Genomic DNA, 18,464 nt, shown 5'->3' with positions numbered 1-18,464 from the left:
TTACCCCATCTCGCATCAATTAAAACCGGTGAAGGAACCATCAACGGCCCTTCTGTGTGTTTGGCTTAATGGCTGGATCGCGAAATGAGTCCAAATCTCCCCTCGCCGGGCATATGGAGGTCCCATTTATTTATGAACTGCGTAATTAAGACGGAGCAGCCGCTGTCAGAAGTCTGCGCGGCTCTCCACTCGCGGAGACGCTTTGATTTATTTCCGCCGCGTTCTCCCTCGACACATTAGCCACGTTTAAATGAACAAAGTGTGCGGATTAAAACCGAGCCTCTTGCCGTTGCGCCGCCAATTTGGAGATTTGGGGAGTATCATTTATTGATATAGATTTGTCAAACTTAACTCTTGTGAGGGAGTTCTCTCTCTCTGCGGCTGCGCGTGGTATCTGCATAAACATGGCACTCCACCTCTCTCCATGGATATTTCTATAAAGCTTGAAGGTAACTGTGAGTTACGAACACAATTTGCAAATGTTTATGTAATTATAGTAAACTGAGACTGCTGCCCCCACGACCCGGGCCCGGATAAAGCGGAATAAAATGTATGGATGGATTATAGTAAGATATCAGGGCGAGACACTGTAGGTGAAAAAACATGAATATGAGGGAAAAATGTACCGCACATTTTCTTTACTTCGTGTTTTCATCTTCAAATAAGACTTAAAGCAGTACTAAGTAACTCATGCCCCTAGAGGCCATAAGCGCCACAACAGGTGTCGTAACATGTTATGGTTTTTACTCATTACTTGTCCATGAGAGTAAATACTACGCTGACAGAAAAGAGACAGACGGAGAGAGGGATATTGTTCATCCAATTACACAATGGAGATCATTTTTTTCGCTCAAACGTGGCTGTAAATACTGTTTAAGTGGCGCTAGCCTGCAGTTAGCTTCCCCGTTAGCCTGTTAGCTTCTTCTTCGCGATTCCATTAGTGTGTATTGCGCCTCCGACACGTAGGCAGAAAAGCTGCAATTGTCGTTTTCTGGCCAGAGACAACAGGGGGAGATGAGTACTTGACCATGAAGCAAGGGGAAGACGGATATTTCACGGGTAGAACAAAGGCTGGATTCAATTCATCCCTCAAACTAGAATCGAAAAACTCTTGGCTGCCTTGAAAAGCATTTAAAGTGGTGATAACTCAAACTTTTTCTCTGGCCTTTTCCCTGTAATGTTATTTTGAAAATGTAAACGATGAAAATAGAACCTGATCCTTTTTGGAAATGTTTTGAGAACGTTTCATCTGTAACTTAATGCCTGTCGATCGTTGTATCTTCCCCTTGCTTCATTGTTTAAGTTAACAAACATCTTGACTACATATTTGTGCCTTAGTGTTCAAAGCTCAATGAATGACGCTCAAGATATATTGATGATATATTGAATGATGTTAAAAAATCCATTGGGAAAAAAAAAAAAAAGAAAAATTGGAAAGCAACATTTTCTGCAGAATACAATCAAATCAAGCGACACACGTCCAAGTCTAAATTATACATCTCAATCCTGGGCAATAGTAACTTCCCTGGGATGTTTTGACAGGCGTCCGCCTCCCATGGTGCATTGCTCCTGACACATGATGGCAATAAAGTGGAGTGACCATAAAGATTTAATGCTGCGTTGGTTCGGCGTAAGTGGCTTTGCTCGGGTCAACAGTTCCCCAAGGCATTTCCAACAAAATCTCTTACTCTCGGTACTCTTTCTAGCTTTTCTTTCAAGGCGCTCATTGTTGTATTCACATATATTACAACTGATTGATGAAAGACTGCTTGTAGTGCTGTGTATTGTTGACATTGCTTTTTAATGTTCTGATAAAAGGTTTTTTTTTTTTAGATGCTTATAGACATTTCCAACTAAGTTACTTTTGTCAAACACTTACACACCTTTTGTATGTCGTCCAGATTTTTTTTTTTTTAATCTAATTGTTCACTGGAAGGAGTTGATAGGGTTGTGTTGTTCCAATCTTCAGAAGCTTCTTCTCACTCATGTGGTCTAAATGGTCTACTAATACTATATAAAGGAGTGAAAATGTTTTAGTGTTAAGCTGGGGACACTCTCGAGGTGTTGTAGCCCAATTCTTTATCATTGTGCTCCTCACATGGTGTCAGTGTAATTGTGTTATGACTATTTGTCCAAAACCTCTCATTGTAATAAACATGTTTGAGGTTCTACAATTGTAGCTTGCCATTTGAGTTCTGTTACTATGGCAACAGTCAATCAGGAATGTCACCGTCACCTCTGCTCACAGCCAGCGCTCGCCCGGCTCACACTACAGCATCCAGCCCGCTCCTGTCATGTGACGCCTTGGATTCCACTTGTACATGTTTATCCATGTCCTTCTCGCTACAAATACGACTGCATGATAGGACAAGCCGCCGATATGGCTAAGAGTCATATTTATTTGAGTCCTGACCTCAAGTTTGGTCATGTGACTCTTTTGGAGGTCTTGTGGGTTGTGCAAGTCTTTCCAAAAAGCATCATTTACTCGCACAAGTATGACATCATTATTATTATTGTGGGGAATAGTGGTCTGCCTTATGGTCCGGACACTTTGTATTACGCTTTGAAACAGCAAAAGGTTTTGTCCCAGGGCTTATTCTCCCAGACTAGACTGTGAGAGCAAGAGGAAGGTCAAAGAGAAATGTTATCATCTCTATCAACCCAGTACAGTCAGCGATGTTTGAACATCTTGACTGCAAAGCATACTGCTGAAAGTTATGCTGAGGATTTAAACTTCCTTGGCATTCACATTCAATCCAAGAGTAGGTGCATCGTCTCGATTGGCTTCTCACTGTAATTCTCAAAGTAATTCTCAAAGGCGCCCCCTAGTGATCAGCGAACCCCTTTTTCCCCGACACAGCACACGTTGCACAGGGACTCTTATCTTTTGATCAAACTTTAAGAGTAACCAGCGCAGTGTGACCAGGGCGAAGTCTTTCCCTTTTGAGGGACAGACAAGTGTTATGGATGCACATGGATACGTACGGCTTGCACTTCTCAGAACCGAATCAGAACCGGGCGTAATCTTTCCTCATCTTCTTTGTCAATATGTAGTTATTGTAAAACGCACAGGATTTCTCACATGGCTGAGGGCATAACACCACTAGTGTACCTGATGCGCGGGTTGCAGTTTCCCCTGCGGTCTCCACAGCCATGCCCGCAGATCCGGTCATACAATTGGGGTGGGTCAAACGGCCTGCTGCCGCGCGCCCCCACTCACTGCGGCTGTACGTGCGTCCGTTGTCTGCAGCCACGACTCATTCTATCATCTTTATAGCAGGTGTTTCACGTCAATATGCAACGGATTTTCATTTAATAAGCAGCGTTTTGTTGCTTGTGATCCAGAGAAGCTTCTGTGGAGCCAAATGTCTCCTATTTTCCACGGCATGTGCGTCTGTGCACGAGTTTGCGTTACCTACATCCAAAGCTTGCAGAGTCTGCCCTCAAAGTGCTCATGCCCTTCCCAAAACTGTGAAGTTGGGTTTTCTACACTGGTTGGCTTGAGACAGAAATTATTTTTGTTTAATGTGTAAAATTCCAGTAGTTTCAGTGATGTTGGACATAGGGGAACATTTTTCCCAGCATGGTTACAACCATAGACTTCCTATAGCCACAACCTCAGTTTGAAACTATTGTCTCATGACATTAAGGCTGTTGCAGCAGCTTTTTTGCACACGTTTTGTTGTTCATATTAAGCTGCAGCTCATTTCACATTTACTTTTTCAAATAAAATGAAATTCATAGAAGAATTTCTGATCATATCATTGCATTTGAGTTTGAATAATTTGTTTTTGACTTGAAACAGTTGCATATTAAACATCAATTTAGCTTATCCTTCCTATTTTGTTGTTTTTTGGGGACGTGTTGGAGTGGGATTCTGTTAGGTGGTCCTCAGAAAAAAATTGTTAAAGTAAAAGTGGTCCTTGGGCTGAAACACTGGCTTATCAGAACAAATAGCCTCTGACTAACTGAACTAGCATTTTGTAAACCTCTGAAATCCTTTTACTTTTCACAAGCGTCACCTTTTCAAAAAGCACATTCTCGCTGCAGCTTTCTCCATAAGCTGTTTTATATGTGTTCGCCGCAGTAGATGGAAAGACAGCACCGTCTGTTCTGCGCATAATGAGAGCAAGGTTAACACAAAGTGAATTCTTGGTGAACCTTTATCTGCCGTTAAAATTACTGCGAGCTACAGCGAGATATTTTCACCTAACACGGTCGTCCTTTTGAATCAGGGCACATTCTATATTAATAATTCAGTGAAGGGAAAGACAGAGAAAATGTCCAATATTGTAGCGGTCATAGCGGCCATATGTTTTATTGCTCCTTTTATCGGCTAATGTGTAGCCAATAAATGTGTAAAATGGTTTAAACGCGGCTGTGAAAATCCTGAATGCATTATAGATTGGACTGGGAATATTGTTCCGTTTCAATGGTTTTCAAACAAGCAACGCCGCCGCCAAATTTAGGCTGAATCTCATTTCTAAATACAATCAACTCTAAATGTAATCCATTTTACCTACAATAATGGTGACTCAGTGGATTAGTTGTAGTTGTTCAGCAACACAAAATACCAAATCTAAGGTATCCCTAATCAGTTTAGGAAGTCTGAACTGTAACCCTCTGTTTGTGCAGCAATTTTTGGAAACACGCGGAGGGGCTTGTTGTCTCATAGCTCCTTAGCACTGGTAAGGAACCTTCTGAGGGTCCTCACTTACAGCACAATTCTGACTGTCTTCATCTAGGGTTGGGCGATGTTCCCTTAATTGGCCGTTGACGATGTTTACAGTGAACCATCGTGATGGACGATGATATCGTCCGTTTCTCATTATAAGCATTTTTTTTAAGACATTTACATAGCCTATATATATGCTGCATATTACTATGTATGCTAGGAAAATGTGAGATTGCAGGATAAATGGATCTAAACTAAACATGATTTGAACAGAGTCACGGAACACGACTTTTGCAAAAGAAATGTGTTAAAACTTGTGCGTGAGGTCTGAGAGGAGAACGACTTATTCAGAGCGTGAACTCCTCAATACCAAGGCTCTTATCACACTAATACAAATGTAAATCGGAGCTTATTATTTGCATTTGCTCAGTTTTAGCACAATGTTTAAGAAACAGTGGGTGAACAGGACAATATTTAGAAGTTTGCGTCGTAGCTACATTTTTGAAGCCGCTCCACGCGCCGCCCGGTCCGTGTGCTCGTAACCACGTAACTCCTGCACCGCACCTCTCTCAGTTCTTCGTGAGAATAATCCAAACCCATGCGCGCTCAGCTAGCTCCGATGTGAGAGCCATCTCGTCATTTTAAAACGGTTTAAGTTTTCGTACGCAGCAAAGCAAAGCAAAACCACGCGCTGTTAAACTCTGAGCTGCAGAGAGAGAGAGAGAGCCCCGCGCGTCAGAAATAGAGAAGCTGCGTCTTTACTTTAATAATTACGGCTAACACATCGTGGCTTCTGGCAGGATACTGACACTAGCGTGCATATTAGTCACATCCGTGATTTAATTTACAGTGCAATCCCTGCAAAGTTTGTAGGTTTACAAGGCCGACAGAAGACCAGTGCGTGTTTCTGACAGGAGGGGGCGTGGCATCACGATGGTGGCTCTACATCGTGATGTTGCTCATCCATCACGATGGACGATGATATCGTCCATCGGCACAACCCTATCTTCATCATGGTGAACGGTACGCACAATTGGTCTGAGCTACATGTCTGTAGCATTTAATTGTAAAGCATTCTCTGTCAAGCGGGCCACTGTTACTTGAATTGAACTGTTGAATTGGTTAAAGGTGCATTATGCAACTTTTGAAGTGAAAATCTTTATATTTGTGCATATTTGACCTTGTAGTGACTCAGTGACTTTATAGGTGCAGCATGGCACCTTTACTGTCCCTCACAGGGGTGTCTATGATGCTCCAGAAACAATTGTTTTGGGATTTCTGGACAGTTTCTGATACGAACCCACTTAAACAACTGATCCTGGAGCGTCATAAAGGCCACTGTGAGTTAAAGCAAAGGTGCCATGCTGCACCCATAACGCCACTGAATCACTAAAAGGTCAAATATACACAAATATTATACATAATTTTTTTTATTTTTCATTTCAAAAGTTGCATAGTACACCTTTAAGTTTAGCATTAGGAAGTGCATGGTCAGTTGGTAGACTTAGGTTTGCCACCAAAAAAAGTCACAAGCACTGATATTGTTTGGACCACCAATGTGCCGTTGTTTCAGTAAGCTTCTCCAATGTCAAAAGAATGTCATTCATTGTTCACCAACATCTTGTATTGATGATGGGAGAGAGTGACCACTGCGCAAAGCCTTCTCCAGCACATCCCAAAGATTGTTAATGGAATGTGTCCGTGCCATCAGGGAAGAAGAAATCCACTGATGGAATAACCTGGTGACTCAGGATGTTCAGGTCGTCAGGTGTCACTGAACCTAGACCTGACCAACTGCACCAACTGACCCCAGATCAGAACAGTTAGTTACATCCAGGTGGTGACTTTTCCTGGGGGTCAGGCAGTGCATGGTGACTATAGAACAAAGACCTATACCCATTGCAATAGCTAAAAGAAGCCATATTTTAGATTTTAAAAAATGCCCGCTAACTCTCTTATATGAGCTCTGACTAAGTTTTAAATATGTTTTCTCCATGAGCCTCCCGCAGCTCTCCAATGGCTCATTAAATCACATTTTGCAATAAAACGCTTAACAACAATCTTTCTAAATCCGCGCAGCCTTCCACCACTTCTGCCTCTGCTCCCCAAATGCTCGTCTCACCTCATTGGCTCATCCCCATCTCGCCTTCGCATTTTGATAGCTTTAGCGGGAGTTATCATTACCACCAGCCAAGAACTACCGGAGTGTATAAAAGTCATGAAAAATAAAATAAGAACAATAAATGCCTTTATGTGCGGCGGACTGCGCGGACGCACCCTCGGCACCAGATATAAACCTCAGCCATATCCAAGACGAGTCGGCCCATCCACAAATCAAGGCTTTTTTTTTACGGCAGCGGAGTTCAGATAAAGTTTTGTAGCGTAATTATTGCTCGCCAGGAAATGCAGGCACGGGGTAGCCCTAGAGGAAACCCCCAACGAACGAGAACCGTTTGTTTCGCCATAACACTTTTACATCTTGGAACAAAAAAAAACCTTTGTCCAGATGGAAGGAGTTCCAAGGGTGCAGCTCATCATGGATTCTGGATACAGCTGCTGTGTATGTCCTATCAGCGTACTGGACCATTTGACAATTTCAAGATCTGTTTCATTTTAGAAACACATGCTTCTGTCAAGGAAAAAAGTATGCCAAAGGATGCACATTAAATCCAACGTAATTCAAATGAGTATTCACGAAGGTCTCCCCACACTATTCCCCATTTTTCCTACTTTTGCTGTCTTGATGAGACGGTTTCTCCATTAGAGGTCCCAGACGTGCAGCCCGGCCGTTGTTTTGTGCTCATGTTTTCCTCCTTGCTAAGGGAAAATGATGCGTCCAGAGCGGTATCGATGTGAGCTCCATCGCGCTGTTAAATGCAGTTCTCCACGTGAAAGTAACGCATCCCGGACACTTTTCAGGATAGAAAAGTTGTAATACAGCGTGCTAGATGTACGTGGAGTCGAGGACCCCTTCGAAAATGAGATGGTTTATCTCAAGGGGTTATTCCTCTTCAGTCAATAAATGTCAACAAGTTGCTGGGTTGATTGACGCCCGCTCCAGCCAATGACATACATTCATAGTGGTGACGTAAGAGAAGGAGGCGGTCAAGACTCGTAAACCGTGAAGGATTCATTTTGTTCTTATTTATTTTTTAGGCTTTGAAAGTTTTAAAGGGGGGTATTATGCAAAATCGACTTTTTCAAGCTTTACATCATGTTATTATGTCATTCCCTCATTAAAAACATGCCTGAAGTGTTGCCTTGGCACATTCACGTATTTTTGAGTAATCTGTAAAAACTCTGATGGCGGCCATTTTAGGGATAGGTTTCACCAGCCGAGTAACCAACCACTGCTCCTCAGCAGAACCCCCTCCCCACTGATGCCACAGACAGCGTGTGGAGGGGGCGTGTCGGAAAGGGTCAGAGGTTCTTAAAGAGACAGAGGCCTATTTCAAGACATTCGCTACAGCCATTTTGAGAGAGCAATTTCATACAAGGCAGTTATTCTAATTTACTGCATTTACAGACCAACAGAAGGTTTCGTCATCATTGTAGTGTGATATAGACTGGTGCTGTGTGATTGAAAAAAGCATAATACCCCCTCTTTAAGTAGTCCCAAAAAATGGTCTCCCTTCCTTCTTAAAATGATTAGTTCATTAATGTGTCGGCTCTGTTGGCTTACCACAACTTTAACATTGCCAGATCCCCTGCGTAGTGATTCTATACTCAAACAGCTGTGCCCTCTACTGCCTGCACCTGTGTAACACATTCAAGACGTAACCTGGTCAGACAGGAGATCTCATTCAGGTCACATTTAACAGTAATATGAACGACCTTGCAAAAAAATTGGAATTTAGCATCAAGAACTGAACGCAGCCTGAGTTTTTTTTTTGTTTTTTGTAGAGACTACTGATGGACTTTTACTAAGGGCTTATCTCTTGAGCTCACCTTAAGTAAGTCACATTAGTTCATCACGTGTGAACAGAGCTGCAGAGTACACGGCAGACGACACGGGAGCAGTTGAGTAGGCAGCTGGCTAATGGTGGATGCGGCGAGGGGGAAGCGGGAAGAGCCGTGGACGCGGGGATGTGAAGCAGCGGGCCGCGAGCGTCCCTTTGTAAACACGTCCCCGCGCTAACGACAGAATCATGAGCCATCTCCATCTGCCACTCAATCATACGCAGCCAATCGGAGCGCCTCTCCAATCAGCGTCCAGGCACTCCCATCTGTGCCCACGCTCGGCTGCCGGATGTAATCAAACGCTCCCGTGTTGAGGATTCAGAGAGGGGGCTTCAGCTGTGTTGTCGCTGCTGCTAAACGTGTGCTTATTTAATTTTAGAAGCACTTTTGATGTGTAAGTATGAGAATAAATCACGCTACTTCCTGCACTTGACTGACCTCACTTCCTGCTCCCCGCCCCTTCTTTTAAATCAATTCCGTGTACACAAACAACACCAAGGGAATGCGCCTTTTTAAATATGCGGAGAACCCCAGAGCAACTGACCTGGTCCTTGGTCCAAGCTTTCAGTGATAAATGTCAGGAGCTGAATGCTGCTGTTTGAGCCTCGTAGGATTGATGGTGGAGCAGGTGTCCTCATTTAAATATCTGAGCACAGAGATCGACACCTGCCTGTCCTTTGCCCTGCACAGTGATGCCATCTACAAGAAGGCCCAGCAGAGACTTCACCTGCTCAGGAATCTTAGGAGATTTAATGTGAACAAAGACATTACACAGTTGTCTGCAGGTCACTCATCGAATCCATTCTCACCTTCAGTATCACATCCTGGTACAATTTTCTGACAGTTGAGCACAATAACAAAACCCTCCCGGATCGTAAAACAGGCCACCAAAATCACAGGTTCGCCACAGACCCCTCTCTCTGACCTCTACCAGCAGGAGTAAAGCCACACTGATCACTGCTGACCCCGGCCGTCCTCTGCAGTCACAAATCCAACTGCTCCCCTCAGGCAGAAGATACAGGGTCCCACCAGCAAGTAAAAGCACTCACAAACAATCATTCATCCCATCTGCAATAAAGATGTGTGGTTTTTGTTTTCTTCGGTTTTTTTAATGATTGAATCCCTTTTAAACTGTGTCAAAGATTCATTTCTCCCTCTTTTGGGATGGTCCATAAAGATCTCTTATGTTCTTCCCTTCACTGGTTGCTCCACTGCCTGCACCGACTTACCATCGTTGAGTATTGATAGTTTTCTTAGTTGCATATTGAATGACTACGTTTTGAGGGGTATAGATTTGAAGGTACTATGTGGCCTGATATGACTGTTACCGCATCACAGATGAGCGCTTAATTGAGCTACTCCTTTGAATTCCACACAGACAGGCCCCTAAGGACACCAGTCAACACAAAACTAAACCCACCCACAATGAGAGCACACATTTTTGATCATGTTTATTTATTACGAATGTTTTGCGGTTGAGAATTAAGACACTGACGACTGAACGCGTCTCATTTTCCTGCAGCCTACGTCGGTAGAAATTCTTTCGTACCAATCTGGGTCTGCAGAGTTTATCTTTATCGTAACTGCGAGCACTTTAGCATGTCTTCATCCCCAGAGCTGCCGCTATTGTTCCTCTTGTATTCCTCATGTCTCTGCCTCTCCCTCAGCTGGATAAGGTTCAGTGAGCCCCGGAGGTTAGCGGCGAGGTGTATGTGGATGATTTCGTATGCAGCGACAGCACTGTTCCCAAGGAGCTCTGGCCTTATCTGCTTAATGGATTATGAGCAGGGGAACAAAAACACAGGGTGGCGGAGGGAGAATGATTGGACTCCCCTGTGAAACGGCCACAGGAAATTCGCCACAGCGTGATAAATGTAGAAATGGAGTAAAATATTCAAAAAAACACACACTTGGCTTCTGGATTTGCAGTTGTTATTGGATGCTTGGCGGTTGGGAATAGCTTGCCGTCACAAACAGTATTCTGATGTACTGTTTCTTGTTTCTTTCCGGCATAATCATTTACCTTGTGCAGAGGAAGACCGATATTCAAAGACAGGGAAGCTGAAACAACTCAGCCCAGTTGATGATATTTAATAACCTCTTACACAATGGAAAATCACCGAACATTTGAGAGCTTAGACAAACTACAATTTTTATTACACATTTGACTTATGAAAAAGCTAGAAAAAGCTCAGCATCATTTCTAATGGGTTTATAGAGTAATAGGATGCATCCACGTGTCATACCATTCTCAAAAGCCTATTGTTTAAAGGTGAGTTGGTGGACAGCTAAGAATCCAGTGCTGGTAACTACGGAAACTGTTGAGTTTTTCTTCTTGGTTTGTTGGTAATATCTCTGTCATTACCGATCTCACATGAAACAAAAACGTTATTATTCTCTCATAAAGCTGTCAAAAAGCATTGACAGCATTTCAAAACTGTGCTTGCTTTTTGATCCATAGAAAGTACTTTCAGCCATAAGATGAATATGGGCTGTTTGTGGATCCACTCAGAACAAAATAATGAGGAGGTTTTGTCAATTTTCCTATTGGAGGTTTCTTTCAAAATGGTCTGTCTCCCATACGGCCCTTCCCCCATTGTAAAACGTGAATGCAACCTATTATTTGCCCTGCGAGCAACAATTCCAACATTCAGACACACTTAGGTTGCAATTTTCCTGCTGATATTGGATGCTGTGGCATTAATTATCTTGACGTTGACAAGAACACGATTCCTTTGTTCTTTTGTATCTTGATTAATCAATTCGAAAGGGGTAGCATATTGAACGCCACCACCTACAGACATGTAAACATGACGTCTTGCTTGTAAAATATGCCCATTTTGCTGTCGTTGCATTTAGATGTACTGGTGGAAGGTTTCGTTCATTTGCTTTTATTTGAAAGCAGGGCAAAGGAAGCTGGACGTCTTTGTTTTCCAAATGAACTGAACATGTGCCTACGGATATTTATTTTTCCTTCCCTCGACGCAATCCAATCTTTAGAAGAATTCCGCCAGCTTTCGCTCATGAGCGGTCAAGTCCTTTCAATCCGTTAGAGTTAAGCATCTCTGAGCAACTGAAAACATCATTCCGTGGCTTTGTGCCGCTAAGTGTCGACATCCTTGATTTGAGAGCCGACATGAAAGGCCACGGATAAATGATTTACATTCATAAAGCGCTGCATAATTGTGGGTTTAATGATTATGACGCGCTGAAAGGCACTGAATATCTCTGTTTTATCATGGAAAAAGTGGGCCGCGGAGTGTTTAATGTTTCATGTTTTGTTAAGCAAAATAAAGTGAGTGACGGTTGAAGGAGAAAGGGGATCTTTATTTTGTATGCTTGACCGGTGAAAGGAGCAATTTGAAGACAGGTGCTGCTGAGTTCCCATGTGTTCGGTTGAAGCGAAGGTGTTTGAAATGGTATTGATCGGCGGAAGACAGTTTGCTTGAAAGCAGTTGACCTTTTGGGCTTGCCTGTCCAACACATAATGTTGTTGATATTCTGTGTAGCCTTAGGTCAAATCCAATATATGCTATCGGTGGGTTCATTTGGTCATGAGGCTCTTTGGACTCTCTTGATTTTTGTTTCTTGGCATCTTCTTTCCACCGCTTTGCAATGGGCACTATGTCAAGATTTTGATATAAAAGAAAAAGCATGGATGGAGTCTTACATAGGCCAGTCCACACAGTGATTGTGATGAACTGAGACCCCATCCACAAAAAGACAACTCCAGGCATGAAAGCACTTATTCATTTTCAAACCTGGGTATCCTCCACTTGGGCATTTCTTACAAACTGGGCTCCAGATTGGAAAGATCTCAAATCGCTCTTCCCCATGTCTGTGTTGTTACATCCTCTCTGCGACTTTTCCTAAACCGATGACATCACAGCGAAGTGCCAGCATTGTGTATGTTCTGCACAATATGCTGACCTTATTATGGCTTTAACTGCTCCATCCACAGGTGAGACGAAGAAAGAGTGTTTTGACATGTTGACATGAACAATCCATGAACTGACAGTATTTCTGTTTTAGTCCAGTGAGAGCTGAAGCACAAGCTCACCTCCTCGCCTCTTCTGTAGATCGTGAATCCATGGAGAAGTTTCCTATTCATTGTTCTACTGTCTTGTTCTCTTTTGGAAGGTGTTCTGTGGTAGCGTCACAGCAGTTTGGATCAATATGGATGCACACACTTACTGAACTGGCTATGTGTTTATTGAGAATGTGTGAAATGGAAAGCATTTTGTCTTCCTGTGGATGTGGCCCGAGAGTTGATTGTCGTGTTGACGCGCTGTAAGGGCCTTCATCGAGTTGTGCAGAATACCTAATCAGTCATGGCTTGTTTTCTTATTTTCCAAGAGAGAGAATTGTGCATTTGGTGAATTCAATAACACAGATAGCTTCACACATCACACATGTCATTTTTCTTGTATCATTAGTAAGAAATGATAACAATGATGCTTCTGTCAGCCATGGTGTGTGGGCTTCTGAATGTGTTCAAAGTCAGAATGTCGTCCCCAGTTGGACTTCCTGTCATCAAAGGTGTGGTCGGTGTTTTTGATGGACTCTGTTGGATCCGCACAGACTCGGATCTACTAAGCTTTGTGTTTGATGGTTCCCGGCGCGCTCGGGTTTTGTTCCATGACTCGTTCCGTTTACTCCGTGTTCTCTTAGCGGCGCATTGGCTAAGCTCGTGTTTGAGTCCGCCAGAGGAAACCATTTTTCTCGCACTTAGTTTGTTTGCCCTTTTGCTTAGAGGCGCCTCGCGTTGCTGTCTTGGACTAATGTTTGGCTCTGCGTTCCGTGGGCGCGTACAAAGATTTCTCTGGCGTAGCATTTTTTTCCTTTCTTTTTTTTTGTTGTTGTCTCGTCGTGACCCTGTCTGTGTGAGACCTTGGCGATACTATGTTTCTCTCCGCCTTTCTTTCTTTCTTTATTCCTGGTTCCAATACAGTAACGGAGATTTCAATCCAAGTCTTTTCTGCCAAACAGTTCTCTCTGTGTGTTCCATAAGTACTCCAGAGGAAAAAAAAGCATTTGTGCGAGCAATAGCCTTCGGCGGTTGCACCAAATGAAAATGCTTTTTTTTCTAACCCCCCACACACCTCACTCAAGAAATGTTTGCTTGTTTTCTGTTCCTATACTCGCTCTCTCTCTCTCTCTCTCTTTATCTCTGTCTCTCTTCTTTTTTTACGTTTGATTTGAACTCTTGACATCCGAAATCCGCCCCAGGATGTCTGTCACAAACTGCAGTCCAACGTTGTGACAATGCTTTTTTTCCTTCCCGTGCCTTTTATGACCTTCTTTTTCTTCCTCTTTCTGTTCCCTTTTTTCTGTTTTTTCCCTCTCAAGGTCTGGCGCACCTGACGTTAAACGACCAAGGTATGGGTTCATTCCTTTTTTTCTTCAGTTGGAAGTTTTTTTTTCTATTCTTTTTTAAGAGGAACTTGACTCTTCGACCCCAGCCCTCTTTGAAGCCGCTCTCCCCCAGATCTCCCTCTCTGCTTCTTGCCTTCCCTCCGTGCCTCATCCCTCCATCTCTCCCCCAAATCCCTCTTTGTCTTTTAATCCTCTCCAGCATCCATCCCTGTGTGCTCCGTCCTTTGGTGGTTCTTTTTTCAAAATGGAACGTGGAAAAAACAGACTTTTTCCCAATTTAGTTTAGCGTCAAAATCATTTAGTGTTAGCTGTTGTTCTTGGCTTATCTGAATCTGAATTTATTTATTTGACTCTAATCTCTCATTACAATAGGAAATGTATTTTCAAATAAAAAGATTATTTTAGTGTGTGTTTGACCTTTCAGTGACCCAGTGGTGTCTGGGTGGTTAGCATTCCATGCCCGATCTAGGATGCTCCAGGGCCAATTTTATTTCATGTGTTTTTAGGGTTTCTAAGGTTTTCAGGATAGAATGTAGGCGCAACCATGGAGACAGATCCATCAGCGGTCAAAACCATACCAGAAACCCTAAACAACAATTGGTCCTGTAGCATCCTAATGCTAAACCCATAAAGTATCTGTGGCCTGAACTAAAGAGCGCCAAAGAGACACCGTTGGAAAGAACCAGTACGTCAAAGTAGCGCTCCTGTACACTTACTTTGCTCGAATAGAAAATGATTTTCTATGGTTTTTACACAATAAGCTTACTGCAAAATGCCACTGTTATCACTGAAATACGGATTCATGAACCAAATACTCTATACACAATGCAAGGGGTGCCCAAACTTCATCTCTTTTGACCCCCTTGTTGGTACAAAATGTTTAACAGATAGAACACCGATCAAAGATTAACCACCACATTATTATTGTGCTATTTTCAAGGACACAGTTTTGTCTTTTGAATATTTCTTAAATATCTAAGCACCATCTCACGAGCCAAATCGAACTCCTCAGGGACCCCACTTCACTTGCTCTGACAAAGGTTTTCAAACTTTATGCTCTATGTACCATAAAACAAAATATTTGGCTCACTGACCAAGGTCAATGGGTTTTAACTACAGCTAAGCTAGGTTTCAAAAAACAGAAAAGGCTGATGTAGCTCTAAATAAGGACTAAAATATACATGGATTTGGAGTACCTTTTCGAAACAGACTCGCCAAAGAGCGAACCACACACGGACTCGCCCTCCCGTCCGGCTTTCCCTTTGCTCCATCTCTCCTCACCATCGCTCCAAAAACCGCCCCCCTCATTTCTCCCTGCCTCCCACCGTGACCCGCCATCCACCCTCCCTTCAAAAAAAAAATCATGTGTGTCCTATCCTCCCTTTGTCCTTGTCCTCTGGCTCACGTCCTGGACCTCCACCTCCACACCTCCGCTCACCCTGACCCCGCCCGGGGCTTGAAGGTAAACGCTCTCTCTTCCCTTTTACCCCCACCTTGCTGCTTTGGGGTTTTCTAACCGAAATGCAATGCAAATTCCATGATGTTCTGTGGGAGGCAAAAGTGATCAAATGAAAATGTCTCCGTTTCCATTCACTAACACTTCAAGGTGAAAGTGTTCGAATGTGCAGAGTTTCCCCGTCACCGCTCTGCAAGCATTCTCATTGTTTGGCAACGTTACGTGTGTTACAGACTGTACTAATGTCGAGGATGCCGCCGCTATTGAATTCTGTTTTATATGCTTGCATTTGACACCGCAGATTGCTCAAAAAAAACATCCACCCACACTTTTCCTTTCACTGCGCACCCTCCTGCCTCCTGACCTTTTGTACACTTCAGAAATGTCTGTCTCCAAACTCGCAGTCTTAAGTGCAAATTGACAGCTATTTATTTTTTTTTTTTTTTTCTTCCTCCCCCCTTCTCTCTTTTCGCACGGATTGCCAAAACGCACTCTATATGCGCCCGCCCGCTCTATACCGAACTTGTTTCTGTGCTGAGTGTTCTGTTGTCGTGGCATTTGGATACCTCTGGCCTCCCGCAGAGGTAAAGGGGGGGGGGGGGGGGGGGGGGGGGGGGGGGGGGGGGCGCGGAGAAAGTAAGTGTATAAAAGTAAAGTTCATGTGGGAAAAAAAAAGTGTGGAAGCGGCTGAATGCGCTGACCTTTGCTGACAGGGAGGATGCTTCTTTTTAGCGCAGCGCTTTACTCAAAATGTTTTAGGAATGGACTTAAAATTGGAGCAAACATTATCGCAGCAATGGCCGGAGCACGGTGCGTATATCACACTCCATGAAAAGGTAGAACTGGAGGAGCAGGTCGCGACCAAACTGTTTCGAGCTTTTGGTTTTGATTACAGTACACATCCGCTGTGGCATTGTTTCCATAAGCTTCAGCAATGTCCAAAGGTCCAGCGGTCCATTCATCTTTCACCAAGATCTTGCATTGATGATGGGAGAGTCCGACCAGTCTTCTCCAGCACATCCCAAAGATTCTCAGTGGGGTGAAGACCTGGACTCTGGGGGCCAATCCATGTGTGAATATGATGTGTCACACTCCCTGAACCAGTCTTTCTTTCACAATGCCTGTGCCGTCAGGGAAGAAGAAGTCCTTTGATGGAACAAAATGGTCGCTCGGGATGTTAGTGTCGGTGAACTGACACAACTACATCGAACCCAGGTAGATCAATCCAAGGGACCACTTGACAGGCAGTGGAGTTGTCTAATACTTTGTAAACGTACATAGACTTTTCATTTAGGATCTGATCTGGTAAGTATTTTGGACAACCTTTGCCAGCTCCATAAGGCAACAGACAACTCAACTGAAATCTCAAATAAAACTTGGTTGAACGGCAGGTTAGAAACCAATAAAACAAAGTACCAAAGTAAATGATTGGATATGACAAGGATTGTAAGCAAATCAAAGGGGAGTTCTTTACAGGATTTCGGGATGCCATGCTTTTGGTGAGTAGTAACTCCATCATAGTTTCTGGAACACTTTGCAACAACACTTGGCAGAAGAGCTTTATATAAAAATAAGAAAACATCAACAATGCGATTCCTTACCATTTAAAACCCATACATACTGTGACTAAAAGCGAATCTGAATAAACCGTCTAGGAAGGATGTTGAGGAAGGAGGAAAAAAGCAACGGTAAAAGCACGATGTAGCGGGACCTGGGCACATCTAAAACCATTGGGGAAGGAAATAGCACCTGGGACTGTGGATGGAAAGAAGCTCAGACAAATATAGAAAAGAAAGAAATGTCTGGAGAGCTTCAAATCAATAGGAAAAATGACCGGGAGGCAGTGGTGGGAGTAAAGGATTGGGGTGACTGATAGATCTCTTTTAGAAGACTTTTGGGCGAAGGAGAACATGAACATAGCAAAAGTTGGATTCCTTTTAGAAGGTAATGTATTACATGTACAAAACATGCAAACTGTGCAACTAAACTACAAGAGCGTCGAGAACAAGGGCTTATGAACAAATGACAATGCGGTTCAGTTCAACTATTTGCAGGGCATGATTCTGTACAGGAAACCACCACAGAAAATAAACTTGTTTCTGGAGATTTATCTATTTTATTTGATTATTTCTTCAGTCAATTTCTTTGTCTTCCATACTTTAGTATAAGTATAAAACTTTTACACAGAGATTCATACAACAGAACAAACTGCGGATCACTGGAGCGATGACAGGGATAGCGGTTAGCGCTCAGTACTAACAGCACATGTATCAGACACAGCTAAAGTTTACCTGGAGGATCCGGGAGGTGCGGGCCAGTGCTAATTTTGACAAATCATTTTAATTTAGTTTTAGTCGTAGTCTTTTGACGAAAATGTAATTCAATTTTAGTTGAGATTTTGTCAAAAAAATATCTTCAATTTTAGTCTAGTTTTAGTCGACTTTTAAATTTTGCATTTATAATATTCATTATAATCATATTTAATCTTGTTCCTCGGCTTCATGGAGCTGCTCCCATATAAACAGAGCTGTTTCTTTGGCCGTGGATTTACATGAGGCTCTATCAGACTTTCAACAGACGTTTGATGATTTTAGTCTCTCCTTTTCATTTTTGTTTAGTCTTATTTTAGTCGACTAAAATATCTGGACATTTTAGTTTTAGTCTCATTTTAGTTTTGGTCTCATGAAAATCTTTTAATTTAGTTTTAGTCCAATTTTAGCCGTCTAAAATATCACTTTGACTAAAATTAAGACTAAATATATTAGTCGAGGAAAGTAACACTGGTGCGTCGTGGGAAACAGACGAGGGCTTTTCCACAGACGGGTAAACAGCAGCGCAACTTCAGAGCTAAAGTTTTACTGTTAAAATAAGTTGCTTGTGAGTGGTTCTTCATGATGCCCTATTTGGGTTGACCATACACAACATGAACAAATCATAATATGGTGCAAAAAATAATTTTCCCTTACGAAAAGAAAAAAAGGGTCAGGTATATCTCCT

General features: G+C 42.8%; 1 protein-coding gene across 8 annotated transcripts in view; it reads left to right on the top strand.

Annotated features, from left to right (window-relative positions):
• The window catches only part of nrxn2b (neurexin 2b), a 1,057,142-nt gene that overhangs the window by 246,407 nt on the left and 792,271 nt on the right, over positions 1–18,464 (top strand). For 7 of the 8 annotated variants that reach the window (XM_079579566.1, XM_079579564.1, XM_079579563.1 and 4 more), the window contains exon 4: positions 13,985–14,014. The exons of the other annotated variant lie outside the window; for it this stretch is intronic. In XM_079579566.1, coding sequence (XP_079435692.1) covers positions 13,985–14,014 — 30 coding nt within the window. The remainder of the gene's footprint in view (positions 1–13,984; positions 14,015–18,464) is intronic. 8 annotated transcript variants of the gene reach the window in all.

The sequence above is a fragment of the Gobius niger genome, assembly GCF_951799975.1.
Source record: "Gobius niger genome assembly, chromosome: 21".
NCBI classification, from domain to species: domain Eukaryota; kingdom Metazoa; phylum Chordata; class Actinopteri; order Gobiiformes; family Gobiidae; genus Gobius; species Gobius niger.
Note: the sequence above shows the minus strand (reverse complement) of the source record. Positions and strands in the feature narration are given on the sequence as shown.